The 26,046-nt window shown below is 41.1% G+C and overlaps 1 protein-coding gene across 4 annotated transcripts in view; it reads left to right on the top strand.

Moving 5' to 3' along the window:
- Window positions 1-24,516, top strand: part of scaper (S-phase cyclin A-associated protein in the ER) — a 115,604-nt gene extending 91,088 nt beyond the window's left edge. For 3 of the 4 annotated variants that reach the window (XM_036576099.1, XM_036576098.1, XM_036576100.1), the window contains 6 exons: window positions 149-304; window positions 6,817-7,063; window positions 13,432-13,581; window positions 20,268-20,459; window positions 22,951-22,996; window positions 23,369-23,472. In XM_036576099.1, coding sequence (XP_036431992.1) covers window positions 149-304; window positions 6,817-7,063; window positions 13,432-13,581; window positions 20,268-20,459; window positions 22,951-22,996; window positions 23,369-23,472 — 895 coding nt within the window. Of the gene's footprint in view, window positions 1-148; window positions 305-6,816; window positions 7,064-13,431; window positions 13,582-20,267; window positions 20,460-22,950; window positions 22,997-23,368 lie in introns of all 4 variants that reach the window. The other variant, XM_036576097.1, reaches the window with a different exon arrangement.
- Window positions 24,517-26,046: the final 1,530 nt, after the last annotated feature.

Raw genomic sequence — 26,046 nt, 5'->3', positions numbered from 1 at the left:
GATGTAGGTTAACTGAGAAAAAAAAAATGAACCAATAAAAGTTGAGGCTTTTAATGTGCGTGGGCTTGTGCAGGCCAACTGAATGAATACAACTTCTTTATCTATTTATATGACTGACTGAGTTGTATTCTGTTTTCATGCTCCTCAGCTATGTGGTGAATATGGGCTTGATTGACAAGTTGTACGGCTGCTTCCTGTCTGTGCAAGGCCCGATCGATGAGAGTCCTAAGATGTCTGCCTTTCTGGAGCAGGCTACAGCTCTGCTCCACGCCATGTGCAAACTGTGCTTTGCTGTGATCAGCCGGTGAGTGATACCTATCTCTTCTTTTCTCTTCCTCTTATCTAAGTCTTGCGCGCTCTCTCTCTCTCTCTCGCTTACTTTCTCTGTCTCTCTCTCTCTCTTGCTTGCTCTCGATCTTGCTTACTCTGTCTCTGTCTCTCTTGCTTGCTCTCTTTTGCTTACTCTCTGTGTCTCTCTTTTTTGCTTGCTCTCTTTTTGTCTGTCTCTCTCTTGCTTAGTCTCTCTCTCTTGCTTGCTCTTTTTCTTCTCTCTGTTTTGATTCTGTTTTTCTCTACCTCCTTCTCTCTCACCTTTTCTCTACCTCCCTCTCTCTCATTATTTCTGACTCTCACTCCCTTATCCTCTGTCTCTTCCTTTCTGTCTTCTTTATCTCCTGCCGCTTTCTCTCTATCTCTTGCTTTGTCTCTTATTTCTTTCTATTTTTCATTCTGTCCTTCTCTTTCTGTTGCTCTCTTGTTCATGGTCTCTCTTTTCCTTGCTCTCTCTCTCTCTCTCTCTCACACACACAGACACACACACACACACACACACACACACACACACACACACACACTCTCTCTTACTCTTGTTCTCTCTTTTCTCTGTTGTGTTCTGTTGCTCTCTCTGTTTCTCGTTCGCTCTCTTTCTTGCTCTCATCTCTCTTCCCTCTTTGTTTCTGTCTCTCTCTCACACACTCTTACTCTTCTCTGTCGCTCTCTCTCTCTCTCTCTCTCTCTCTCTCTCTCTCTCTCTCTCTCTCTCTCTCTCGGTCTCTCTCGGTCTCTCTCTGTCAGTTGCAGTAACACAGACAGATACCACAGTGTCATCAATCACTAGCGGCCCCACGTTTCCATCTCCTTCACTGTAAACTCCTGCTTCCAGCCCACCCACACACGGCTGTGTGTACGTGTGTGTTCGTTGACAGACTCTAACCATGCAGTTGCAGCCAATAACATTTTGTCCGTGATCTGGAACTCTGGCGGTGACTCAGCTCTCTTCAGTCTCTCATGCCTTATAAAACCTCTGAAGTCTATAATATCTTCTTTAAAGTCGAGTTTCTTTGTGTCCGTATGTGTTTATTGACGTCGTGTCAGTTTTGTCTGTCATGCTGGCCACTCCTGTTCACTCCTGCTGCTGTGCCCAGCCCTGTGCTCGTCCAGCTGCTGTGTGCTGTAACACTGCCCAGCTGTTTAACACCATTCTCTCGCTCTCCTCAGCCCCATGTCACTAAATATCTGTGAGAAACCCCAGCACCAATTGCTCTCCACTTTTAATAGCTCCACTCGCTGCAGTGCTGTGTTATAATCAACATCCTTCTAATCCACCCATCTATATCTCTCTTCAGCCATTATTCACTATGTGGAGGGCCAGGAAGTTAGTCCACACTGAACGTATAGCAGACGTTTGGAAATGTTTCTGCTCCCTGCCAGTTGCCGTGCTTTGGGATTTGCTTGACAGTGGGGGTCATGTAGTTACAGAGTTGCTAATTTCCACACTCCACGCTTGGTTGACTTCAAGTAACAGCATGCACAGTGGGGTAGCATCCAGAGGGCAGGCAAGCCCCTATTCTTTAGCTCTAAATCACAGCTTGTGGTGATATGCTATACTAATAATTACCTGTCATGAGCTGAATTGTGCTTGGTGATGGACTCTAAATTATCTCTGTTGTGTAAGATTGTACTGAATTGAGTTTTTGAGCTGTAATAAATCTAGGTTTTACTCTTCAATACTAATGACTCAGTTAATGACATGAGAGAAGTAGTTTGGTTAATGATTTAGGATTTGTACATTATATGTTTATATAGGAACAGGTTCTATACATGTTACCTTGACTGTAGGAATGCACCAGTAGCACTTTTTCCTTTCCAGTACCGATACCAGATTCTGAAGTATTTGCTGAAGCTGAGTACCGATAATGAACCCAAGTTTATCTATCCTAATTACTTGATAGGTGCACAATGAGAACCAGCCAGCAAACATACAAGGATATCTTGTTTACTTGGTACTTTCAAACAGTTCAGGAATAACGTTTGAGAAAAGGATATCATAATTGTTTTCTTGGTTCAGTGACCAGGCTTATATCTCCTTCTGAAAGGCTTGTTGGAGAGTAGAGATGCAATTTCTTGCTACTACCTTGTAGCCTGATGAGCAGTTATTTGTTTCCCATCATACAGTCCCCAGACCAGGGTTTAATTCTCAGCATAAAGTGAGATTCTGAGAGCTATGGTGATTTTAGTAGGCAGTTTACATCAGACAGTCTGTTTACATCTTTGGGCAGAGTGCCTCGGGCTGACACTTACTGAAATACAACAAAATACAGACCTCAAACCGGAGTGCCTGCCGCTAGAACCCCAGCCCCTATTTTGCTAATAACTACTAGTCAACTGCTTTTTTGAATGTCTACTTGACTAGTAAAAATTAATAGTCTTGCAACCCTCTAGGATCAGGATCATTTTTTTTTAGTATTTGTAACTCTGTGTTGTTTTACAGTTGATCTAAGAGAAAACGTAGAGGAAAAAACAGTCAGATGATAGCTGCATTAGCACGGGTTTAGCTGTAAGCACAGATGAATCTGGCAGGCTTATTTGGGGGTGGTGTGTGAGCTCATATTGCCAGTGTCAGACCCTTCACTTTCATTCCACACTGGTACTGGTTTCCATTTCTTAGTCAGGGGATGTGGAACCTGTCATGCACAGTCACAGTGGGAGAACTAAGCCTTTGTTCCCTCACACAGACACTAATCATTAGTGTCTGCCCAAGTCAATCTGACCTTAGAACAGCTTTAGGAATTTGATTATAATAGTTTTGAACTGATCATAGAGCAGCTTTAAAGCTCAGCCTTAACTGCAAGCTCAAACCTGAGTAGAAGATCTTTCACGCTTGCTGACATCCTTCGCACAGGACCAAACTGTTCTCCCCATTGAGTCTGACACTCATTTTCCCCTTGGTTTAGCAGGGCAGCAACAGAAACCCTACTTCAGACCGCTACCCCCTCCCCCTCAGACCCTTCAGTCCTGCGTTCTGGTTCCTGTCATTACCTTTAGTGTCATTCCAGGTAGCCATTACCCTTTGTACTGGCTTTGGAAAAGCTCTATCTACCCAAATACTAACCTCACTATCAGTAATGGAACGGCAAAACAGATCTCAGGCCAGTGTGAGGAAGGCTGCGTTTTCCATGCCTGTATAATTTGTGGCTGTCGTATGGAGTTACCAAGCCTGCTAATCCACCTTGTGTTGTGCAGGCTAATGCACAAACATGCTGCCTTAAATCCCATAAGATGGGTCTTAATTAAATGTGCTGGAGCACAAAAGGGCCCAGGACGATAGATTGTGGAAGTGGTGCCACTGGCTGTCAGAATGCCTTCAGAGTTCCAAGAGTTCCTTCACTTCAGCTTCTGTTGAGCCTCTGCGTTGAGTTGCAGGGACACGATGTGTTGCTTTGGATCAATGTGGAATGTAAGCTGCATTGCTAAGAGACTAGACTTCTCTGAGGCCTGATTGATTTCCCATTGCTTTGTCAAATTAAATGTCTAAATTATTTCTTTCCACCCACCCTTCCCCGTACTTTTCCCTTATTACACTTCTGTTTCTGACTGTAGATGCATTAAGTCTTTCTCATTACTGTTTTTGATATCAAATTTTGGAACAAACTTGGCTGCGAACCAATTAAAGATAAAAGCCAATTAAAGCCCATTTATTTATTTATTTGTTTGTTTTCTTTTTAATTATGATTTTGAATGAATAATAGACTGGCTGCCTGTCCAGGGTGTATCCTGCCTTCCACCCTATGCTGCCCGCGACCCAGAAGGATAAGCTTCTTAGAAACTTTGAATGAATATTGTTTGTGCATTAACTTTGCGCAATACATATGCGCAAAATTTCATTCCTTTCCAGAAAAGAAAATACATGTATCTCCATTTTTATTTTTCCTGATTTGAACACAGCAGTTGTCCTATGCCTTGTGTGCATTTCAGAAATTCCTCAGAATCACTTTGAATAAAACCTTCTTGCATTAACTTACATTCAAAGTAAAGAATTATTTTGCCTTTTCCTGTAAAGTTACCATTTGAAGACATTTGTTTTCAACAGTGACAGTATGTAATATGTTTTCTTCTACTGACTACTATCACATCCAGATTTCCTCTTTGGGATCAATGGAACACATCTCTCTTTTTTATGTTTGAAAAATCAGTACTTTTAATAAAATATCACTTTAAGTTACCAGGAACTTACAGGGTCTTGGTAACTTAACAACCTAAGAACAACAGTAACTCAACTATACGGGGTTGTTATGGAGACTTTTTACAGGGTTGTTATGGAGAGATTTTTTTTTTAATCACTGTTTTTAATTCTCTGTGCCTTGGAAAATACAACCCCATTTCCCAAAAAGTTGGAATGCTGTGCAGAATGTAAATAAAAACAAAATGCAAAGCTGTGCAAATAATTAAAAAACATAACATTTTAAAGGAAAATACTACAAAGACGACATATCAAATGTTGAAACTGAGAAATTGTATTTTGAAAAATATATGCCCTTTTTGAATGTGATGCCAGCAACACGTTCCAAAAAAGTTGGGACGGGGCATGTTTACCGCTTGTTCATCACCTCTTCTTTTAACAGACTCAGTGTTTGGGAACTGAGGAGACCGACTGCTGTAGTTTTGAAAATGAAATGTTTTCCCTGTATTTTTTTTCCCTGAGTTTTAACTTGCATTTTTGGATGCAGTGATGAACTGTGTTCGTAGACAGTGGTTTTCAGAAGTGTTTCTGAGCCCATACAGTGATTTCCGTTACAGAATTATGTCTGTTTTTAATGCGGTGCAGCCTGAGGACCCAAAGATTATGGCCAATACTTGTTTTTGGCCTGGTTCCTTGCATACAGAGATTTCTCCAGATTCTCTGAATCTTTTAATGATATTATGTATTGTGAATGTTGAAAAGCAAAAGTTCTTTGCTATTTTCTGTTGAGAAATGTTATTCTTAAATGGTTGTACTATTTGATCATGTAGTCTTTCACAGAGTGGTGAACCCCTCCTCATCTTTATTTCTCAGAGACTCAGCCTCTCTGGGATGCTTTTTTATGCCCAGTCATGTTACTGACCTGTTGCCAATCAACCACCAGGTGTTTTTTTTTTTTTAGCATTACACAACTTTACCAGCCTTTTGTTGCCCCTGTCCCAACTTTTTTGGAACTGATGTTGTTGGCATCAAATTCAAAATTGATATTTTTTTCAGAAAACAATATAATTTCTCAGTTTCAACATTTGATATGTTGTCTTTGTACTATTTTCAATTAAATATAGGGTTTAAATGATTTGCACATCATTGCATTTTGTTTTTATTTATGTTTTGCCCAGTGTCCCAACTTTTTTGGGAATGGGCTTGAACAACTACAAGTGTTATATTTTAAAGATATAAAATATCTTTGTTGCAGGATTATGTAATCTTTTTGCCATTTTTACTCTTTTGCTGGGTCTTTAGACTTAGTCCACACTCGCGTTGAGCTTTGGCTCGTATGTGGCTCAGTATGACCAGTTAAGCTTCCCTGCCCCAGGCAGGCTCTGCAGACAGGGTCTACCCCTTTTATTTATATCCAAGTGGACAGGACCTGGTCTAGCGAGTAAATCTAGAAGCCACTGGGACCAGACTTCCTTCACTGCCTGCATCCTGGGTCTTTGCTCTCTGCGGTTAAGAAAGCAGCCGACGCCTCCTCAGGTTCTGAGGCTTTGAGCCGCTTGTCACGGTCTCCCCCCTCTCCAGCTGCCTCTCACCACTCCAGCCCCGCTCACAGAAGAGCTGCCTCATGTGTCTGACTTTGTTTGAAAGGCCGCTGATTCAGATGGAGTGGTGCATAAACAAGGGGAAGTTGGTTTTGCTTGCATAGAAATTCTGATACAATGAAGAATACCTTAGCTGAAGAAATAACAATATTTCTGCCCTCTACGTGTTTTTCATTCATAGTGTGTCAGTCATAAGCCAGACATTTAGAAACAGCTGGGTAAAGACAGCTTTTCTATGTATAATATTGTATGGGTGGGCAACATGGTAAAAAAAAAATCATCTCATGATACTTTCACAAGAAATGGTATGCATCACAGTATTTATTTTTTATTTTTTTGGATAAGTTTGACAAATTGAAGCAGACTGCACTGAGAGAATATTAGTACCACGTTTAAAAATTGCTTTCATAAATAATGTGTAGTTATTTTCATTCAACGTACGGTACATCCTCACTTCCATTTAAAAATCACCAGTTATTTTCTCATGGACTCTCGGCATCATTGTGATTCAAACTCGTGCTCTCTCAACAATAGGGTGAATCCTTAGCCACGTGGGAGCCCTAGGAAAATCACATCACTTTAGAGAAACATGCTGTTTGTCTTTATTCAAATACTGATGACATCTGTGATATGCTCAGTAAAGCCACCCATCCTGACACTGTTTGGCCTCTGTATGTGTTTTTGAGTGTGTTTAAGTTGTTTCTGTTCTGCATTGTCCTGTTCCTCATACTTCCTTTCTTCTAATCTTTTTCCTAGATCCCCTAGTATCTTTGACAACAAGCGGCAAGACCCCACCGGGCTGACAACGTTGCTACAGAGCACAGACCTGGTTGGTGTTCTACATATGCTGTACTGTATCCTGCTCCACAGTGCCCTGCCCGAGCCCCAGGCTGTTGGCCCGGCATCACCACAGGAGCCCTACAGTCCAGCTGTGGTCCAGGTGGCCCTGCAGAGCCTGCGCTTCCTTAACAGCTTTGCCCTGCTGGACCTCACTGCCTTCCAGGTACTTTCAGTTTTGCTCTCCAGGGTAGTGCTATGCATAGGGCCTTTAGGTTCAGTGATTCAAAGGCCTTTGATATGTATTTATTGATCCTTCAAAGGAAATTTGCCATTTTGCTGCTTAACTACACCCAGTCTAGAAGCAGCACAGTGTTGCCAGCAGAGCAGCATTGCACGGGGCAGTGAGTGCCTTGCTCATGGGCACAATCACATATACCCAGTGGTTCCTGAGATTTAAACCCACCACCTTCCAGTTGCTAGCTGCTGCTAGTAGTAAAGATGCAAGGTAGTGGTGTGCTGAAATTTTGACTGGTGAAGATGGACAGCAATGACATTTTCAGTTTTTGGCTGATAAAATAAAAATACCATAAATTTTGACCATAAAGTTTAAGCAGACATTCTGATCATACATGACAGGAAACACTGGGTATTGTGGCTTGTATTGTTTTGTTGCACCATAAAAGAAGAAACTCACAGAACTTTGAATGTGATTCAGTGGTTGAATTAAAAATAGTGGTTGCTCGGTTATCACTTACTTGTCCAAACAGTGCCGGCTACTTGCTGTAGGCAAAAACCTGTAACTCAGTTTGTTTTCAACCTAGCTTGTCATGAATTTCAGTTTTAGTTTTGGCTAAAAAGTTTAATTTGGGTGCATAGTTAATGCATTTGAAATACTAGTTCTACAACAGCAATTGAACCAATGGACACTTTAAATTACCTCAGTGTTATGGGATCGGCATAAGCATTGAACCACTTTTCACTGCTAATATGATGATGCATTAATGAACCCATGGTCCATGTGAGTGACCAGGATTTTATTCCATAGGCTTGTGGAAGAACTTGAGGTGACAAAGTCTGTTTATTCTGTTTTGGCTTTTGGCTCAGCCAAGGAGGTGTGCCCTGTCTGATGAGCTTGTTGTTCAGGCTCTGTGTGCAGCCTGGAGCATCTCGTGCCTTCAACCTCAGGCAACACTGAAAAATGCCACCTTGTGACAAAGCTGAGATTGTGTACAGCGTGCTGTCCAGTTGGGCTCACAGCAGCCACACAGTCTGGCCAAAGTTATGTTGCGTGGCTTGTTTTTCTTAAGCGGGGGGAAGCCCACTGACTTGCCGTTCAGCTGCAGATATGTTATGTTGGGCCCATCCCTCAAACAGACATTCCAAACGGCGGCGAGAATAAAAAGGTCAGGCCAGTGCCACAGCTCTCGGGGGCTCATTAACGGACTTGCTCGTATACCTGTGCTCAAGAATCAGCCAGCACGCAAATATAGGCCTGAAAGAAGCAACCCACAGGACTAATGATCCAGCCTCTGCGCTCTCCACACGCCCTCTAAGTCGCTATGAGGAGATCAGTATTTTTTTCCTGGAACAAAGTTGACCCAGTGGACATAAACATGCTCAACCTCTGACCCCGAGCCAGTTGTGTTGAAGGGTTCGGGTCAGCAATGCGGATGGAGAGTGGCATTAAGTGCATGCTGTCCGGTCATATGTTAGCCAGCCTGATGAAGAGAAAAGGACGGCTTCATGATGTTAAATCATGTAAACACAGAGGTGTAAGGAAGGAAATGCAGGAGCTGTATGAATTATTTTAATGTGCTTCAGTAATTACTCGCAAACCAGTGTGAGACTGCATGTATATGTATACATGTGTGCACTCTCTCTTCTTTGCATTTGTTCTCTCTCTATTTAAAACAGCTGGAAGTCAAAGTGACACGCTGCCAAAGTTTTATGAACATTTTAAATAATACTGTTTTGGGGCTGCAGTTGTAATCACCTTGTGGTTTACATTAGCACACAGAGCTGGCTAATTAGCTCATCAGAAAAGCTGAGCTCTTTCCCAGTCTGACCCAGAAGACGCTCCACTCTCCATGTCCCGGGCCAGGCAGCCCTTTTGTGCTGTTCTTGGACCAGGATCTTTAACCACTGTAAAAGAGACCACAATGCTGGTAGTAAGCCAGTGAGTCAGCATTGTGCTCCAGAGACAGTGCTGGAGTAGTGTTAAGGAGTGCACTGCCTCAGGTGAAGCCCAGGTAGTGCTGTCCAGCTGGTTTAATTCAGCTTAGTGTGTGACTGAGGAGAGTGATATCAACCAAATCAGCTCAATTGCCCTGAAGTGATGTTACAGCAGCTGATTTGGTGACTTGCTCAAAGTAGGTACAGCTGGATCTAATTATTACATATTGATTTATGCATGTTCCTCATGGAGCTTGATTCATTTTTCTTAGAAAATTTGCCTCACAGTCATTAATCTTCAAACAAAATTCTGTGTAAATTCTGTAAACAAAAAATAGAACAAAAATATTACATTTAATGTTTTACTTTATCAACAGTTTTTTTTTACACTCATTCAGAAATTGATGTCTGCAGCACTTTTAAAGAAAATTAAGACAGGAACAATTTAAGATGAATACTGCCGACTTCTCTGGGCTTGAGCTCATTTGAAATGGACTGATGTGCTTTGTGGTCTGACGAGTGCATCTTTCGGATTATTTATAGAAATAATAGACATTGTATTCTCCGGAAAAGAGCTTGTTACCAGCATACAGTTTGTTACCAGAATACAGTTCATAAGCCAGTATCTGTCATGGTTTGGGGTGGGTGTTAGTGGGTATTTTGCACATCTAGGATGGCACTATTAATACTTGGTGCATTTACATGGTCTTGGTATTCTGATAATTGCAGATAATCAAATTTTGTCAGTAATTCATTCAATATATTTGCAAACACTTGTGTAATCAAATAATGGGGAAAACCCCAGGTCTACATGAGTGAGGTAATGATAATAAACTCCAATAAACTTAAAGAGTGACGTAAACTTAATGTAAAACTCAAATGTTATGCCTCAACTTTATCAGAGAACTTGAATATACATCATCTAGAAGTTGAAGAATATTCAGATTCTTCATTTCGTCAAGCATGTAGATGGTTTCAGCGTCGCTCCAAAAGTGTTTTGTTGCCGTCTCGTGGGCTCTGTTATGCTGCTAGCTGTTTCCTAGACAGCGCTCTGTTTTTGCACATGAGAAAATTGAAAGAAATCAGAGTAAGTCTATACATGTGCTGAAAAACCTAATTACTTGGTTAAAATCCTGGTTTCTTAATCAACTTTTTAGAAATTCAATAACAGCCTTATTCTAGACTTTGATTTCTTAGACTTTCTCCAGTCTTTGAAATCGGGGTATACCATTTACATCATCACTTGAATAATCAGATAACTGCTGAAATCTAATAATGATCATATTAGTGGTGTGCATGTAAACGCATTCACTGAAAAATATATACACATTTTGGAGAAACGTGCTGCCTTTTAGACACTGTCTTTTTCAGAAATGTCCATGCTCATTTTAATATGACAACTCCATATACATTGTGCACATGTTCCAACAGAATGGCTGCATGATGAGAGAGTGCGGGTGCTAGACTTGCCTGCCTGTCTCCTATTGAAAATGTGTGGTGCTTCATGAAGCGTGAAATATGGCCCCCTTACAGCTGCATCGCTAAAAACTTGAATGGCTTCAAATTTTGATTTCAAAACTGGATCAGTATGTGTCTTCTGTTCTCAAATGTTTCTTAAGTGTTGTTAAGAACAAGATGATATAATACAGTGGTAGGCATGCTTCTGTCCCATGGTTTTTGGAAATGGTGTACATTTACAAAAAAACATTCTTCATAAAGTAAACCGTCAAATATTGTCTCTCTGTGCTGTTTTCATTTTTGTTTAATACAGGTCAAACAGAATTTACTAATCACTGCTTTCTGTTTTCATTGGCATTTCACATACTGTCCCAACTTTTTTGGAATTGGGTTTGTAGAATGCAGAAGTGATCACGGAAGAAAATACCACAGAGGTTCTCTTCTCTGCATCATTGTGATCGTCTGCTTTAGGTCTATGGTATCTTCTTGAGACAACAGTGCCATACTTGCTTTATATGTCATATTTAAACGAAGCTCACCAAGTTCTGAGTAACCCCATAACAAGTCTTGCAAGCCAGACCTTTGACTGTTGTAGTGTCTGGTGACTTTCTTTACTTAATGTGGCCAAGAAATGGCTACTTTGACAGAAAAGGATCCTTAGTCTGACATGCAAGACAAACAAACACAAACTTTCAAGATGGTTCTGCAAAGGGCTGTAGTACCAATTCCAAAAAAAGTTATATTTAAAAGTTACATTATATGGGCAACAGTGTGTGGACACCCCTCTTTATCATTGAGTTCAGGTATTTCAGCCACACCCACTGGTAACAGGCATGTAAAATATAGCACATAGCCATGCAGTCTCCATAGACAAACAGTAGAGAGTAGGCAGTAGGCAGTAGAATCGGTTGTCCTGAAGAGCTCAATGACTTTCGTTGTGACGCTGTCATAGGAAGCCACCTTTGCCACAAGTCATTAAGATGATGAAATTTCTGCCCTGCTAGATCTGCCCCAGTCAAATGTGTTATTCTTGTGAAATGGAGGTGTCTAGGAGTAACAACAGCTCAGCCATGAAGCAGCAGACCATGCAAACACGCAGAGCAAGGCCACCAAGTACTGATCAGTTTTCGATTACATTACTTACTACAGAGTTCCAAACTGCCTCTGGAAGCAACATCAGCACAAGGACTGTGCACCGGGGTCTTCCTGAAATGGATTTCCTTGGCTGAGCAGCTGCACACAAGGCTAAGATTACTGTGCGCAATGCCAAGCGTCAACTACAGTGGTGTAAAGCATGCCGCCACTGGACTCTGGAGCTTTGGAAGCACATTATCTGGAGTGATGTATCACTCTTCACTGTCTGGCAGTCTGATGGATGAATCTGGGTGAGGTGGACGCCAGGAGAATGTTACCTACTAAAATGCATAGTGCCAACTGTCAAGTTTAGTGGTGGAGGGATAATGGTCTGGGGCTTGTCTGTAAGATTTGGACTTGGCCCCATGGTAAGGTTTTAGATAACTATATGTTTACAACTTTGTGGCAACAGTTTGGGGAAGGCCCTTTGCGGTTCCAGCAACACTGTGCCCCTGGGCACAAAGTCCATGAAGTCATATTTTGATGAATTTGGTGTGGAGGGACTCCAGTGACCTGCACAGTGCCCTGCCCACAACATCACTGAACATCTTTAGGATGAATTAGAATATCGATTGCAAGCCAGGCCCTCTTCCAACATTAGTACCTGACCTCAAAAATGCTCTTTTAACTGGGCATAAATTCACACAGACACACTCTAAAACCATATGGAAAGCTTTCCTGGAAGTAGGGGGAGGCTGTTGTAGAGGGAATCAACTCCATGCCAATGCCCATAGAGATTGGAATGGGGTGTCCAACAAATTTATGTAGTTGTGATCATTAGGTGTCCACATACTTTTGGCCACCTAGTGTTAGTACTATCTCTAGTTTCCACATTTGTATTGAAAAGAAAAAAAAGGTAACTTTTTTTTTTTATTCAGCCTTTATCTTTTTACTGACAGTGTTGTCACAGTTGCTGGTAACTGCAAATTTTGGTTTGGGATTCTGCACAGAAACATATTTACATGGATAGATAACATGCATGTAACTGACAACGTTCCAGTAGTTGTGACTCTCTTAGCAAACAGTAAATATCATACCTCTCTGGATGGAGTGTTTCTGGCTGAGACTGCCCTGAAGCTGTGGTGTTATGAGTGTTTTGTTATAAAGTAGGTTTCTGAGTTACACTAGCATAGCAGTATGTGAAATGCATGTGTGATCCCTATACTGGCACTGCTGTAATGGCATCACAGGACTTTTCAGATATTGTTGTTTGTGCCTGCTTACCTAGACCTTCTATCCTCGACTCTCACACACTCACACTAATGTCAGTAGTCTCAGTGGTGACCCTGAGGCACTCAGTCATACTGACATGTTTAATAAATACTGTCTGTGAGTCGGCTGATACCATCTCCTCTATACAGAGACTGGGGGTTCTGTAGTGGGACCTCTCTCTCCAAAGCTGAGGAGACCCTCACAAGTCCACCACAACAACCCCAACTAGTTATATATTCTAGTCATAAATAGAACCTTTGTCTTTTGTCTCTTTATGCTTTTAAATAGGCTGTGTGCACTTATTGTCGTAATGTAAACAGTATAGAGTAGTCTGGCTAGAGGTTTGAAATGGCCCGATAACCCATGACCCTAATATACTTCAGTACTTCGATTTGTCTGGTCATTACATGTGTATCTGCAAGAACTGATAGGATGATTGATAATAATAATAATAATAATAATAATAATAATGTTTATTATTATTATTATTATTTATTATTATTATTATTATTGTTGTTATTATCACCCTGGACCCCATATAGTTGATTAATAGTAATAAAAAACATAAGAATAATACTAATAATAATAACATTAATAATTATACCTCTTTCACAGGCTGTTCTAGGAGCAGAGGGGTTATCTCTGGCCTTCAGACACATCGTGAGTTCTCTGCTGTGGTTCTGCTCTCAGAACAGCTCAGAGGAACTTTTGCATGAAGTCATCATCTGTGTGGGTTACTTCACGGTCAACCACCCTGACAACCAGGTGAGCTTTCTAATTTTGTGATTTGTATAGATAGCTAAATGTGATAAGTTATGGACGTTTTTTTGTATATTTGTTTCCATTATTTTAGTCTTTATAATGCACAAGCCCTTTGTCATATATGCCATGAAAATGAACAACAAAGATATGCAACTTATAGGTGGTAAAGCATTTTAAATTATACTTTAAATGTTCCAAAGATGTTTGAATGTTTGAAATAAAAGCGAAAAGTATTGTTATATTATTCTATCACATTTTGACAATTACAGTTTATGTAATTTCCTAAACCTCTTGTGCTGTTTATGTGGGGAGTACTGTTAAGCTTTTGTAAGCTGCTCATTAGATCATGAGCCTGGTGTACTTTTCTCCTTACAAACAACCGACACAAAAGCAACAAAAGGAGGGTGTTGAATAATGCAGCGGCCGTGGCACCTCTGTGCTGCGTTCTGCCCTGCTGCAGAGACAGGCTTTGTTTTCCTCAGTCTGGCAGTTGGCCTGCTCGTTGTTTGGGCTTTAGTAGGATGCTGAACCTGCAGGTGCGGATCACAGAGCAGTGTGGCATGAAGCACACATGTTCCACTATGTTCCACTTCCCTGCCCCCTGGCAAGCTACATGGTCAGTGACAGCACCTCCTCACTCAGCCAGGCTTTAGTTATGTGAGTCTCCTGAGGATCCACTGCTGTGATGCTGTAATATCCTCAAGGGAGGGTCGAAAGTCCCAGCAATTTACGGGCTTATTCCAAATTCTAATTTAAAACATTTTTGCTGTTAATTAAAGGAACGGCCTCTATTTTTATGGCAGTTCAGTTCTCCTCTGCCGCTCCAATCCAATTTAATTATTTTGATGTACGTAATTAGCATTTGTTGGCCATTGTTGGACTGATTTGCATATTATATTGGATAATTGAATGAGGGCTGATGATTGAATTAGGTAGGGAGTGACAGATGATTGGGTTTTGTGCTCACATGGGGGGGGAGGTAACGCAACGACCAGGCTGGGAATTGCACCTTTTGCATATTCATTTATCCCCGGCCCACTTTGCTAATTTGAAAATTGCTCCAGCAAAGTCTTTAAACTTCTGACTTCTTTCCAGGACGCAAGCTGTTTTTTTATGTCACCATTTGGCGGAGCCTCAGTTTTTATCATTAAAAACAGCACCGGTGCTGGCAGGTGAACAGCTGTAAAGAAGTTGTAGTGGGTCTCAGTTTTACTTTTTTTTTTTTTGTTTGTTTTGTTTTATTTTGGTTTGTTTTTTTGGGGGTTTTTTTTTGTTTGTTTGTTTTTTGAAATTCTGCAGATTCTATGTTAGGTATGTAATTGCGCAATTTCTCAAAAAACTGTTCTGAAACATTTCAACATTGAATTAATGTATTTCACCCTGGGGAATGTGACTTGGCTTTATTGCTCTTCAAAAATCCAGTTTCTTTGACTTCCGCGTGGACTGTGCTGCTTGCCAGTGACTCAGGCACTGTTGTATGTGCATGCACATCTTGTGTGGTGTAAATGCCTGGCTGGGCTTTGTCTTTCTCAGGATAATATAAGCACAGGTAGATCACAAAGGCAGCCCTGACCCCAGCCCTGGCTCCTGACACTCTGCTGATTCAGTGCCGACTCACCAGCCTGTGTTTATATATGTGTGTCTGAGAAATAATACAGCTCATAAAAGCAGCACAGGCTTTGAAGAGCTGCTCTGTCTGTATACCCGTTAGTCATTTTCCTCAAACACATAGCTATTGGTACAGTGACATATGCTCTGTGTTGGTGTCTGTGAAGTGTGTTTGTACTTGGGGGGGAATGATGACTTGTGGTTGATAGTCTCTGTGCTATGAAAGACAGTACATGAGAGCTTGCCTTTTGGCAGGTTTTAAAACATCTCTCATGTCCTAATTGCAGTTTTTAAAGCAGTAAAGTCCAACTCTTTTGCAATAGGTTTTAGAGATCACATTAGAGTTTTTCTTTTCATCACAATGTTTGTGTGACACTTGACATTGATGTATGAGTCACACAACAACTATTGTGAAGATCCTTTTTGGAACTAAAGAAACCATAACTGCAGTCTGGAGAAACAAGTATTCAGACACTTTTGTTTTTGTTATTTAATGCATTTAATATACCTCCAGTGCATATACCCACTTCGGGTTTACTCACATAATGTATTTTGACTTTATACTAATAAATATGATCAGAAGGAATGTATTTATGAGAATAAACAAAGATAAGAGAGGGACCCATTGGAGGGACTGTCATAGCCTTGGGCAATTGAAGATGGTTTGCCAAGAAGAATGGGCCAAAACTGAACCACATTGGGCCAAAAAGCTAATTATTTCTTATTGTAGATGTCTCATAGCTGTAATTACCAACATTGCCTCTGCAACAAGGTACTCATATTATTAATTTGTAGTGTTTGAATGCTTTTTTCCCCAGTGCTTTTTTTTAAAACATATCTTTGTTTATACTTATGAATAAATGCTTTTTGTTTGCGTTTATAAGCACAAAGATAAAATACATTGTGTGTAAATTTGAGTGGATAAATGCGCTGGAAGTATGTTAAATAACAAATGCAAGAAGTGTCTGAATACTGTTTCCCCTCACTGTATCTCTGTTAGCCACCCTGATATTCATGTATACATACACATTCATTTTTGGAGAGCAACAAAGAAACCTGTGAAAACTCAGTATAGGGGTCTTCCTAAAACTGTTTCCACTTTTTTTTCTTGTCTGGATAGCAGCCAGATAGCTCACTGACTGTTACATACAGGCAAGGCAAAGACAGATATCTCCTTTGGTTTGACAGCACCCATGTACTGTACCCCTAGTGTTTCTCCCATTACTGAAGGATTACAAGGCTTCATGCAGACAGCCACTTTTCAACACAGCACCTCCAAAGGGCCAGACGGAAACAGTCCACCACACTCATCTCCCCTTATCTCCCCTCTCACTCCCTCTCTCTTACCCACCTTTAGCTCTATCTCTTCTTCTCTTGTACTTTCATTCAATACTAACACCAGGGTATCTCCAGTACCCTGGAACCCCAGCCGCAGTCCTAATCCACCGTTAAACTGATGTTGAAACGCTGCCTTCAACAGTCCATTACTGCAGAGATAACCCAACCCTTCCCTTTGTGCCTGGATGACGTAGTGGGTCCAGAGTGGACTTCTGTGATCCATAGCTGGGAAAAGCATTTAGTGTCTCCCTCTCACACACTAGAAAATACAGGCAAGGGGTTCAGCCAGGCAGGCCTGAGTGGCAGCGGAGAGGATGAAGCCTCTGCCAAGTACCATGAAATGATTTACACAGTCCATCAACGGTAAACTGAGGCTTAACACGCTCAAGTATTATGTGTTGGGTTTCTTCTTTTCTGGACTCTCCTTTCATTTTTTGTTTGTTTGCCCATAAATCTTTCAGAATTTAGGGCCCTATTTAGGTTTAATGCTGTGTTTGAGTGCAGTCCAGGTCAGATGGGCTCCTGGGGAAGATCTCCAGAAGAGATTATCTTTCAAAGGATCGAAGATGACTCTTGATTCTGTCAGGCACCTGCAATAAATCACCAATCATTTTGCCTTTTTTCAAACAAACACAGCTCTTAATGCTGTTTTGGTATGAAACGTGTTCTTCCCATTTTAAGCAATGCTAACAAACGGATCTCCTTTCATTGTGCTTTTTACTTCCTCAATATTTATGTACGTGTGTACAGGGTGCCGTCAGAATGTCTGGAAAGACAGAGAGGCTTTGTAGCGTTTTTTGTAGATTGTCCCTGTGGGTGGTAGCCGTTGTTTCGAGTGCCCCTTCGGTGTCCTTGTGAGTCGTTTACCCTCTACTCTTATCAGGAAGTTGTCTGTACCACACACCCCACCCAACGCCCCCACTCCCCACTTGCTTTTTATTTATGCTGACTGTCTGCAGCACCATCTTTTGCTTTATTTCTTTGCCTTATCAGTCTTTGTATTCCATAAACAAAGTTGTTTCCTATGAGTAATTAACAAGCAGTCTTATTTAGCATCCCCTTTGCTTGAATGTGAGCCCGACTCCTCATTCTTATCAACAGTCCATCAAAGAACAAACCTGACCAACTTGAGTCTCCTTCCTCTTCACCCTGGGCTATTTGGAGTTTGTGTTTGCGTTTCGGAGCGTTAACTTTACACTCCCTTTGTTTTCAGTGGACAAGCCGGGAATTATGTAATAGACTGGCCATAAAAGCATGGGCCCTGTTTGAAAACACCAGCACTCTGTACTTAAGAAAACACAGGACAGGCCCTGCCTCTGTGTTTCTTTATGGCCATTTGTGCTTAAGGAGGAGGGGGATGCACGAGTTCAAACACCCACCGGTGCTTTTATGATGTCAGGGCCTGAACAGATACCTGGCCGCTGCCGGTGGAACTTGACTGAGGCTCGGTCAGGAACATGGTGATTAACTCTTGTCCAAGCGGAGACCGGGGGGGTTTAGAGGGCATTCAAGGCTGAAGGTAACCTCTGCTCTCTCCATGCTGTACGTCTCCCTGCCTTGGACACTCGAGGGGGGCACAATTTGTTTAGGCATGTGAAGATGGAGCACTGCGTGCTGGGGGATTATGAGATGGCCGCTTGATTTGTGGGCGGAATATCTGCAGAGTTCCAGCCCCCGCCGCCCGACACACACACACATACATACCCTCATGCTTACCCAACACCCTCTCTGAAGTTGTGAATGCTTCTGTTTATGGAAGGTGAGTGCCAGGGTCTAGTAAGGTAAATGGGTGTCCGGTACTTTTAAAGCATTGTAATTTGTAACAGTCTGCTAACTGATGAGGAATAGGGCATGTGTCTATACAGCTCCCTCTTTTAGCCTAGGAGTGATGGGAGAGATTAGCTCAGTACTCCCCAAGCTTATAAAAAAAAACCTTCTCAGCCATGCCCTCCACCCTGACACTGCACAGCTCTTCCATTGAAAACAACCAGATCTTTTGAACTATTGCTTCATTCAGTTGCACTGCTATGGTGGCGCAGGAAATCCACTTTTTTCTGCATTCCTGGGGGAAACGACCATTAATTATACGTCAGAGAGAAGCCACTGGATCTTAGTGTTTGGTCAGCACATACCGGTGGGCTTGTGGGTCTGAAACGAGCCGACAGTCAGCTGTTTGGAACTTTTAGTACCATTAAAGGGGCTCAGCGGTGGTTTGTTTGAGCCACTCAGTAAAGCATCTTTAAACTGTCGCTAATACAGAATGACGTTGCCTGAGAGCCCTTTGAACGCTGCTGTAGGACTCGTCCGTGAGGGGCCTTCACCTTGAAATGATAAAAGAATTGAGTTATCACTTTGTTTATCATGCTCTTAAACCCTTTAAAGTACATTATTAAAGGACAGAATGCAATGGAAAGAGTATTGTTAAGAGTATTTTTACAAATCTTGTAAATCTTTGGTAATTTATGTCACCCAGTGTTTCTGGGAAGTTCACCCCGCCCTTCTGGTTTGCATTTAGGGTTGAACTGCAGTGGAAGGGTGTGTGTATGGAAGCTCTCTCTCTCTTGCTCTCTCTCTGTCTCTCTCTCTCTCTCTCTCTCTCTCTCTCTCTCTCACTCTCTTTCTCTCTTTCTTTCTCTCTCTCTCTCTCTCTCTCTCTCTCTCTCTCTCTCTCACCCCACTTGCACTCCCTTTCCCCTTTTCCACTGTCCCTCTTCCTCTTTCCCTCTCTCCATCTCACCTGTTGGAATTTATGGTGGTGACCTCTTGGCTCCCTGCTCCAATCACAGAGAGCTAAGGGCCTTTCCTGGTTCTCAGGCTTGAGCTGAAGGCCTCTCTCGCCCAAGGTCTCTCCTTTAATCAGGCCTGCCTGGGAGTGATTTGGTTTTAATGCTGGGGGACCGGATGTGATGGTATGATTGACTGCCGTGCTGAGGGGGGTGGCATGCTGGTGGTGCGAAACTCCATTAATGGTATTGCTTCATTTCTTAAAGTGGAAGGAACTGTGTGTGTGACCATGGAGGGGAGTCTGCCCACCCAGCCCCCACCTTTGCCCTGGTCCCCTTCTTTTTTTCTTTTTTATTTGCACCACTCGCCCTCTGATTCTCTGCCACACACACCTTGGGAAACTCTGTGATGTTACCATTATGTGAACTTCAGTGGTATGTTGATACTTTGGGGCTTTTTTAGTTGTTATCATGATCATCAGCACGTTTCTTTCCTCTAGCTCGATGAATGATGTGGTGACCCTACATGTTATGGTGGTTTCTCTACACTAATACACCTGATTCAACTAACAGGCCCTTTCCGAGTCAAAATGGGTATGTTAGTGCGTGAAAAACGCCAACATAAGCAGGGCAGGGAGCAGATGATCAGAATGACCAGAACGGGAAACACCTGAGGTACAGTGAATGCAATGTCTAAGCGTCTGCTCTCGATGGAGCCTGTAAGCATTCAGCGTGCACTTGTGCCACAGCAGGAGGTGCTAAGGCATCCCTGTCTGGGTTTATGATGTGTAATTGTGTACTGGGAGGCTGTGCCCTCTATTTCTCCTCTTAATGGCTGTTTGTGTGTTGTTTTAGTGGCAGATTTACGCGTGGGAGGGACACGAGGGGAGACTCTGATTTACTACTGGATGTGACGTTTGCTTGATGTGTGTGTGTGTGTGTGTGTGTGTGTGTGTGTGTGTGTGTGTGTGTGTGTGTGTGTGTGTGCGCGCACGCATGCTTTCTCCCTGTGTGTTCCAGGTGATCGTGCAGTCTGGCCGGCAGCCCAGCGTGCTGCAGAAATTGTGTCAGCTGCCGTTCCAGTACTTCAGCCACCCACGCCTCATCAAAGTGCTCTTCCCCTCACTCATCAGCGCCTGCTACAACAACCAGCAGAACAAGGTCATCCTGCAGCAGGAGATGAGCTGTGTGCTTCTGGCCACCTTTATACAGGTACAGCCTTAAAACTCTCTAATGCTCTAAAACTCATCCAGATAAAACCCAGCAATGTACGCTGTCCCTCTCACACACATGAGCACGTACATGTTTATTTGCACACCATCATATTAATAACAGGCTTTTCTATATTCTGTATACTCATACATCTTGGAGTGCAATGGTTATTCAGCAAAGTTGATGTCATGAAAAATTAGAACTGTCAAAGCTGTTAACATTTTAAATTATTAACAGCACTTTTTTATAATCTCTTTGCGCATTTTTCTAGTTTGACCCTTAATAACAACCATAGTAGTGCCAGGGAGTCTGGATTTAGCCAGCATTATGAGAAATTCAGCAGACTGTGCTGGACAGTGCTTGTGGCAGATCTCTAGATAAGTCAATGAGGAGCAAACTATCAGCAGCAGTATAAAAGTAGAAAGCTACAGTTTACCTCAAGAGCCTCCATTATAACAAAAATCCTTGAGCTATATGAACACCAACAAGAATGACCACAGTCATGAAGGAAAAGAAACCATGTTGAAACTGTATGTGTGACGTAAATGGTATATACACTCATTGATTGGAACATGCAGACCCTGTTGCTCTCATTTAATGTTGGTGATGAAAATTGGAAGTTAACGTGGAAATCATATGACTTTCATGTTTGGGTTTATGTGAGCCCTGATTTCACATTATAAAAATACTGTTATTACATTATTAAAATAACAAAACACTTTAACAAAACACACTACTTTCTAAATGGAAAAATCGTTCTTCAGGGTCCAGTTTGAGCAAACAAGACAAATGCAATTAATCACAAGTATTTTAATCGTTTGACAGCCCTAGAAAATGTAAAATAATTCATAGTGGTCTTTAATGTCCTATTATGTTCATATTATACCCATAGTCCTTCTGACAGATTGCAGTATACTACCAAAAGTGTCAGGGGCAAGATGGCTTCTGTTGTATTGTTGCGCTGTAAAAGAAAAAACTGCTCAAAACTCAGATGGAACTTTGAGAAACATTGGCCACGTAAGCTGTGGAGCCAAAGAAGATATAAGAGTTAAGTTTAAATTAGTTGAGTAATTGAATGATAGTCCAAAGGTTAAAAGATTACTGAAGCAAATGTTCGTTGTAGACCTACACACATCTGTGTGTATTTGCTTACCAACTGTCCAAAGGTCTGAGAAAGGATGTGTAGCTGTCAAGAAGTTGTTACTGAGAAAGAAAATAGACCCAAAAAAATGAAACAAAGCAGCTGCTCAGAACAATGGACTGACCACTCCAGAGTCCAGACCTCAACATCACTGTGTTGGGGTTATTTGGATTGTGAGAAGTTCACCCAACTTCTAACATGGAACTTTGAAGGTATGGAAAATATCTCTAAAACAACAAGTCTCCTGAAAAGAATAGAAGCTGTAATAAAGGCAAAAATTAATATTATATTTAATTGTTCTGCTTTATTATATCTTTATTATATTTGGTTGTTCTGTTATGTTTTGGCTTCTGTGTAATTTTCCATTAAATATTTTTCTTTTTTTTCTGGCATTGAAAAATGAACAAGTACTTAATGACCATTTTGACTGGAAATTAAATAAATGACGGGTGGTCTCTAACTTTTGCACAATACTGTAAGTCTAATTCTTCTCTTTTTTTAACTGTAGCTTTACTCATCCATCCAAAAAGAGGGTTATATTTATACAGTTTTATCATGTTTAACACCTCTCCAGCTGAGCCTCATCTCCTCATCTCACCTGTCTTCTGACCTGTAACACAAACATACACCTTTCCACTGCTTCTGCACAATGTCAACATTGGACTCTTATCTCTCAAAACTGAGGCTTTGTCTCTGTTTGGCCTTTTGTTTTTCGCCGCTCTCTGCCCCCTTTCTAAAGAAGCAGCCTCCACTGCACAGATGGATGGCTTCCTCTGTCGATTTGAGTGGATTTACCTGCCACCGGTTGAGCCTCTTGTAAACAGGCCGACTCCTTCATCTTCCCTCTGACAAGCTTCCCCACGCTGGCCCGCTACCTACATTATATATGTGGAGATTAGCACTCACCCTGACAAAGATAGGCGATTGTCATTTAATTCAAACAAGGGCAAGATCCACAACGTCCTGTACAGTGGCTTAACTTGGTGAACACTAAGAAGATCTGTGACGTGTGGTATTTTTTTAAATTGATCGCTCAAATCATAAAAATTACATTGTCTTAATTTGAGTAAAAAAAATTTGAATGAAGCTATTTTTAATTGCTAGCATTATTATTATTATTCTTACTTTCCAACTAAGAACGTGTGGCTGTGCTTTTGTCATATTTTAGTTTATAGTTCAGTTAGATTTGCTGCATAAGAATAAACTCTGCAAATAAGGTTTCACAGACTAGAGCTGCAGTACTGATCATTTAATGCAGTATAGAAACTGATTTCTCCTTTTTGAATGGCTCAGCGGTGGGCTTATATGTTTTCGGGCTTATATTCTTTCTTTTTTCTTTTTTTCCTATAGGACTGTGCCTCCAGCGAGAACCAGACAGACAGCAGGCCAACACAAGGTGAGTCTCTCAACATTATTTTTCACATCCCCATGCTACCTTCCTTCTATTACAGAAATACAGTTTATGTAATTATCTGAAAAACTTGTGGAAGAGTTTGTAAAATCTTAGCTGTAATCTGATTTAGATGTTCTCAATGCCAGAGCAATTCGTCTCTTATCTGTTCTTGTTCTCAGTGCTAGAATAAATCTTGTCCTACCTGTTTTATTTAATGGCTATTTTCTCAAAAATGTGAAACCCTTCAGTTTGCACAGGACAAAAAAAAAATCCTTTTCTTGTTCTTGCTGAGCTGAGAATCTCCAAACATTGATGCAACATTTCCAAGGAATTTGCACATTCAGTTCACTTCACTACTCCTTCTTTCTCCCACAGAGAGGAGCTGTGCTGCGCTGGATTACTGTGAGCTCTCCAACCGATTCCCCAGAGAGCAGTGGGACTCCGCACTTCACTTCTTCCTCAACAAGCAGGAGGAGTGAGCCAGAGGAGCTCACACTGGACTACATACTCTGCAACAAAACGACCATTCGTACCAGCACATTTACTCTAAGCACTACATCTCTACGTTGAAAAAAAAATGAATTTCACTTTTTTCCTGTACTTCTTTAATTACTGGGTTAGTGGGCTTCTAGCCAAACCTTACAAATATGACCCCTGCATGTATCAACTGAATTTTGTTTTGATTTTATTAGCTCTGTTTAATAACGGTGCATTAACAAAATAATGACATAGTAGATGTAGCCGAACTTTTTTGAACGTGCAATGCTGACATCACACACTGTAATAACAAACTGTTTGCACAATGCAGGTACTTAAGGGCAGTTATAACAAGTCGCATTTACAGAGTGATCTGAATGTATGAATATATTTCTTGTGTAAATATAGTTATTAGGGTCGTCGATATGAAGTGAAATTTGTCTTCTTCCGAAAGAAGAGATCCATTGAAGCGGATTTCTGGAATGCACAATAGTTTACTGTTCCTCTCCAAGCTGGATATAGACCTTAGTGTTTTATAAATTATAAGCTATGTATTTTGTTTTGTAAATAAAAGATGTTTGAAGAATATTTCACAAGAACTCTTGCTGTTCAGAGAGTAGTCAGTTACTTTACGGTTCTTGGTGAAATCACTATGCATAAAAAAGGAACAATGAAAATCGCTTTCAAGAGTTGACATGAGTCCTGATTTCTTTACTGTTTTTCATACTTGTAATTTATATAGTCTTGAGTATTTGACCACGTGTGTGTGTGTGCCTCTGTCTCTCTCTCTCTCTCTTTCTCTCTGTGTGTGTGTGTGTGTGTGTGTATATATGTATATATATATATATATATATATATATATATATATATATGTGTGTATGTGTGCACACACACATATATAAATATTAACCATAATTTACTTTTCATAAACACTGTGTAAGCCATATTTATGTTGCTGTTATCCTTGTTTTCTTTGTACTGAGAAGTGAAGCACTTATAATTTATGGAATTGATTTTTTTTCACATTTAATAAAATATTTAAGGCATATTTGTCCTTGCTGTCATGCTTTTAGAAACGCTGTCAAATAAAAGGCAGTTGACTAAAGACATCTGCATGGGTACAGCTAAAAAATATCAGTTTTTCTGACCGATCAAAGGTTGTTAAAGCTGCGATCGCAATGGGAACAGATTGTTTCTAGAACATACTGTTGTATGTGATCCTAACATTTAACACAACTATATTATTATTGCAGACATTTTCATGTTTTCATGAAACTAGCATGACAGTATAACTGTTTGTCTCCCTGCCCCCCTTCACTTACACTAGTCAGACATGTAATTCACCTGTAGAAATGAACTGAGAAATGAAATGTGCCTTTGCATGTAGAAATAGGACAGAGGTTGAACTGTTGTAGAGTCGTTGTAGGCTTTGCTATGTTTCAGTAAGTTGTCTAACTCCTGGATAAGCCACTGAAATCACTGAAAATCTGACATGAGTGAAACTCCACAGTGAAAGGCCAAAGGCTTCAAACCGGACTCAAGTCTTTGCTGGCCCCAGGTCACCACAAACAGCCTGCTCTCTCTCTCTCTCTCGCTCTCTCTCTCTCTCTCTCGCTCTCTCTCTCTTGCTCTCTCTCTCTCTACCTGTATGCAGCTATAACACCCCTGCCTCTGAGTCACATTGTACATTAGTGTGTCAACATGAGCTGGAGCCTCTCGGGTCAGATCCTCCTCCACAGTCTCTCTCTCTCTCTCTCTCTCTCTCTCTCTCTCTCTCTCTCTCTCTCTCTCTCTCTCTCTCTCACACACACACACACACACACACACCCATCACTCCATTCAGAACTGCGGCTCCACGACAATAAATCTGTGTCGTGTGTGTGAAGAAAGAGAGATATTGTCTTAAAAACGGCAAAGCTCCACCAGTTTCGCTTGGCTTCAGAACTTTCGAAAGCGTGTTGAGTTTAACGCCTGAAAGGAGAATTCCATCGAATTTTCAAAATTTCTGCATAATCCACTTGTTATGATAGAAACACGGTCATTCAGAGCGGTTTGAAGTGAAGTGCTCCGTTCTAGACTTCACAGTGATGGTGATCGGAACCAGAGGTGTGGAGAGTTTCATGCTTCTAAAATCTCCCTCACAGTAAGCTGTTACAGTAACTGGCTATGAGCACAGTGCCTGATACTTCAGATGTTGTTTCACGATAGTTGTTTGACCATTTTTAACCCATTTATGGAGGAAGACGTACACGCAGGGCATTTTTTAGATTTACGACTACATATAATAATCCATAAAACATGTTTGGTTACTCGTGTTGTAGACATTGTGAGCCCTACTAAAGAAATTAGTCGACAAGTTTTTTTTTACAATGACTCATTTCATCAAACAATTCTTAAGGACCGTTCTCTTCCAAAAAAAAAAAGTCACGTGAAAAAAAACACGTGGTTTTTGCACACTTCTCATTGAAAATGTGTGTTTACATGTAAATAACGTGTTTTTATGTGAAAAAAATGTGATCACATGAAAAACGTGTGAATACTTGTAAACACGTGGTTTTTGCACACTTTCCGTGTGA

This window comes from Colossoma macropomum, unplaced genomic scaffold (genome assembly GCF_904425465.1).
Source record: "Colossoma macropomum unplaced genomic scaffold, Colossoma_macropomum, whole genome shotgun sequence".
NCBI classification, from domain to species: Eukaryota; Metazoa; Chordata; class Actinopteri; order Characiformes; family Serrasalmidae; genus Colossoma; species Colossoma macropomum.
Note: the sequence above shows the minus strand (reverse complement) of the source record. Positions and strands in the feature narration are given on the sequence as shown.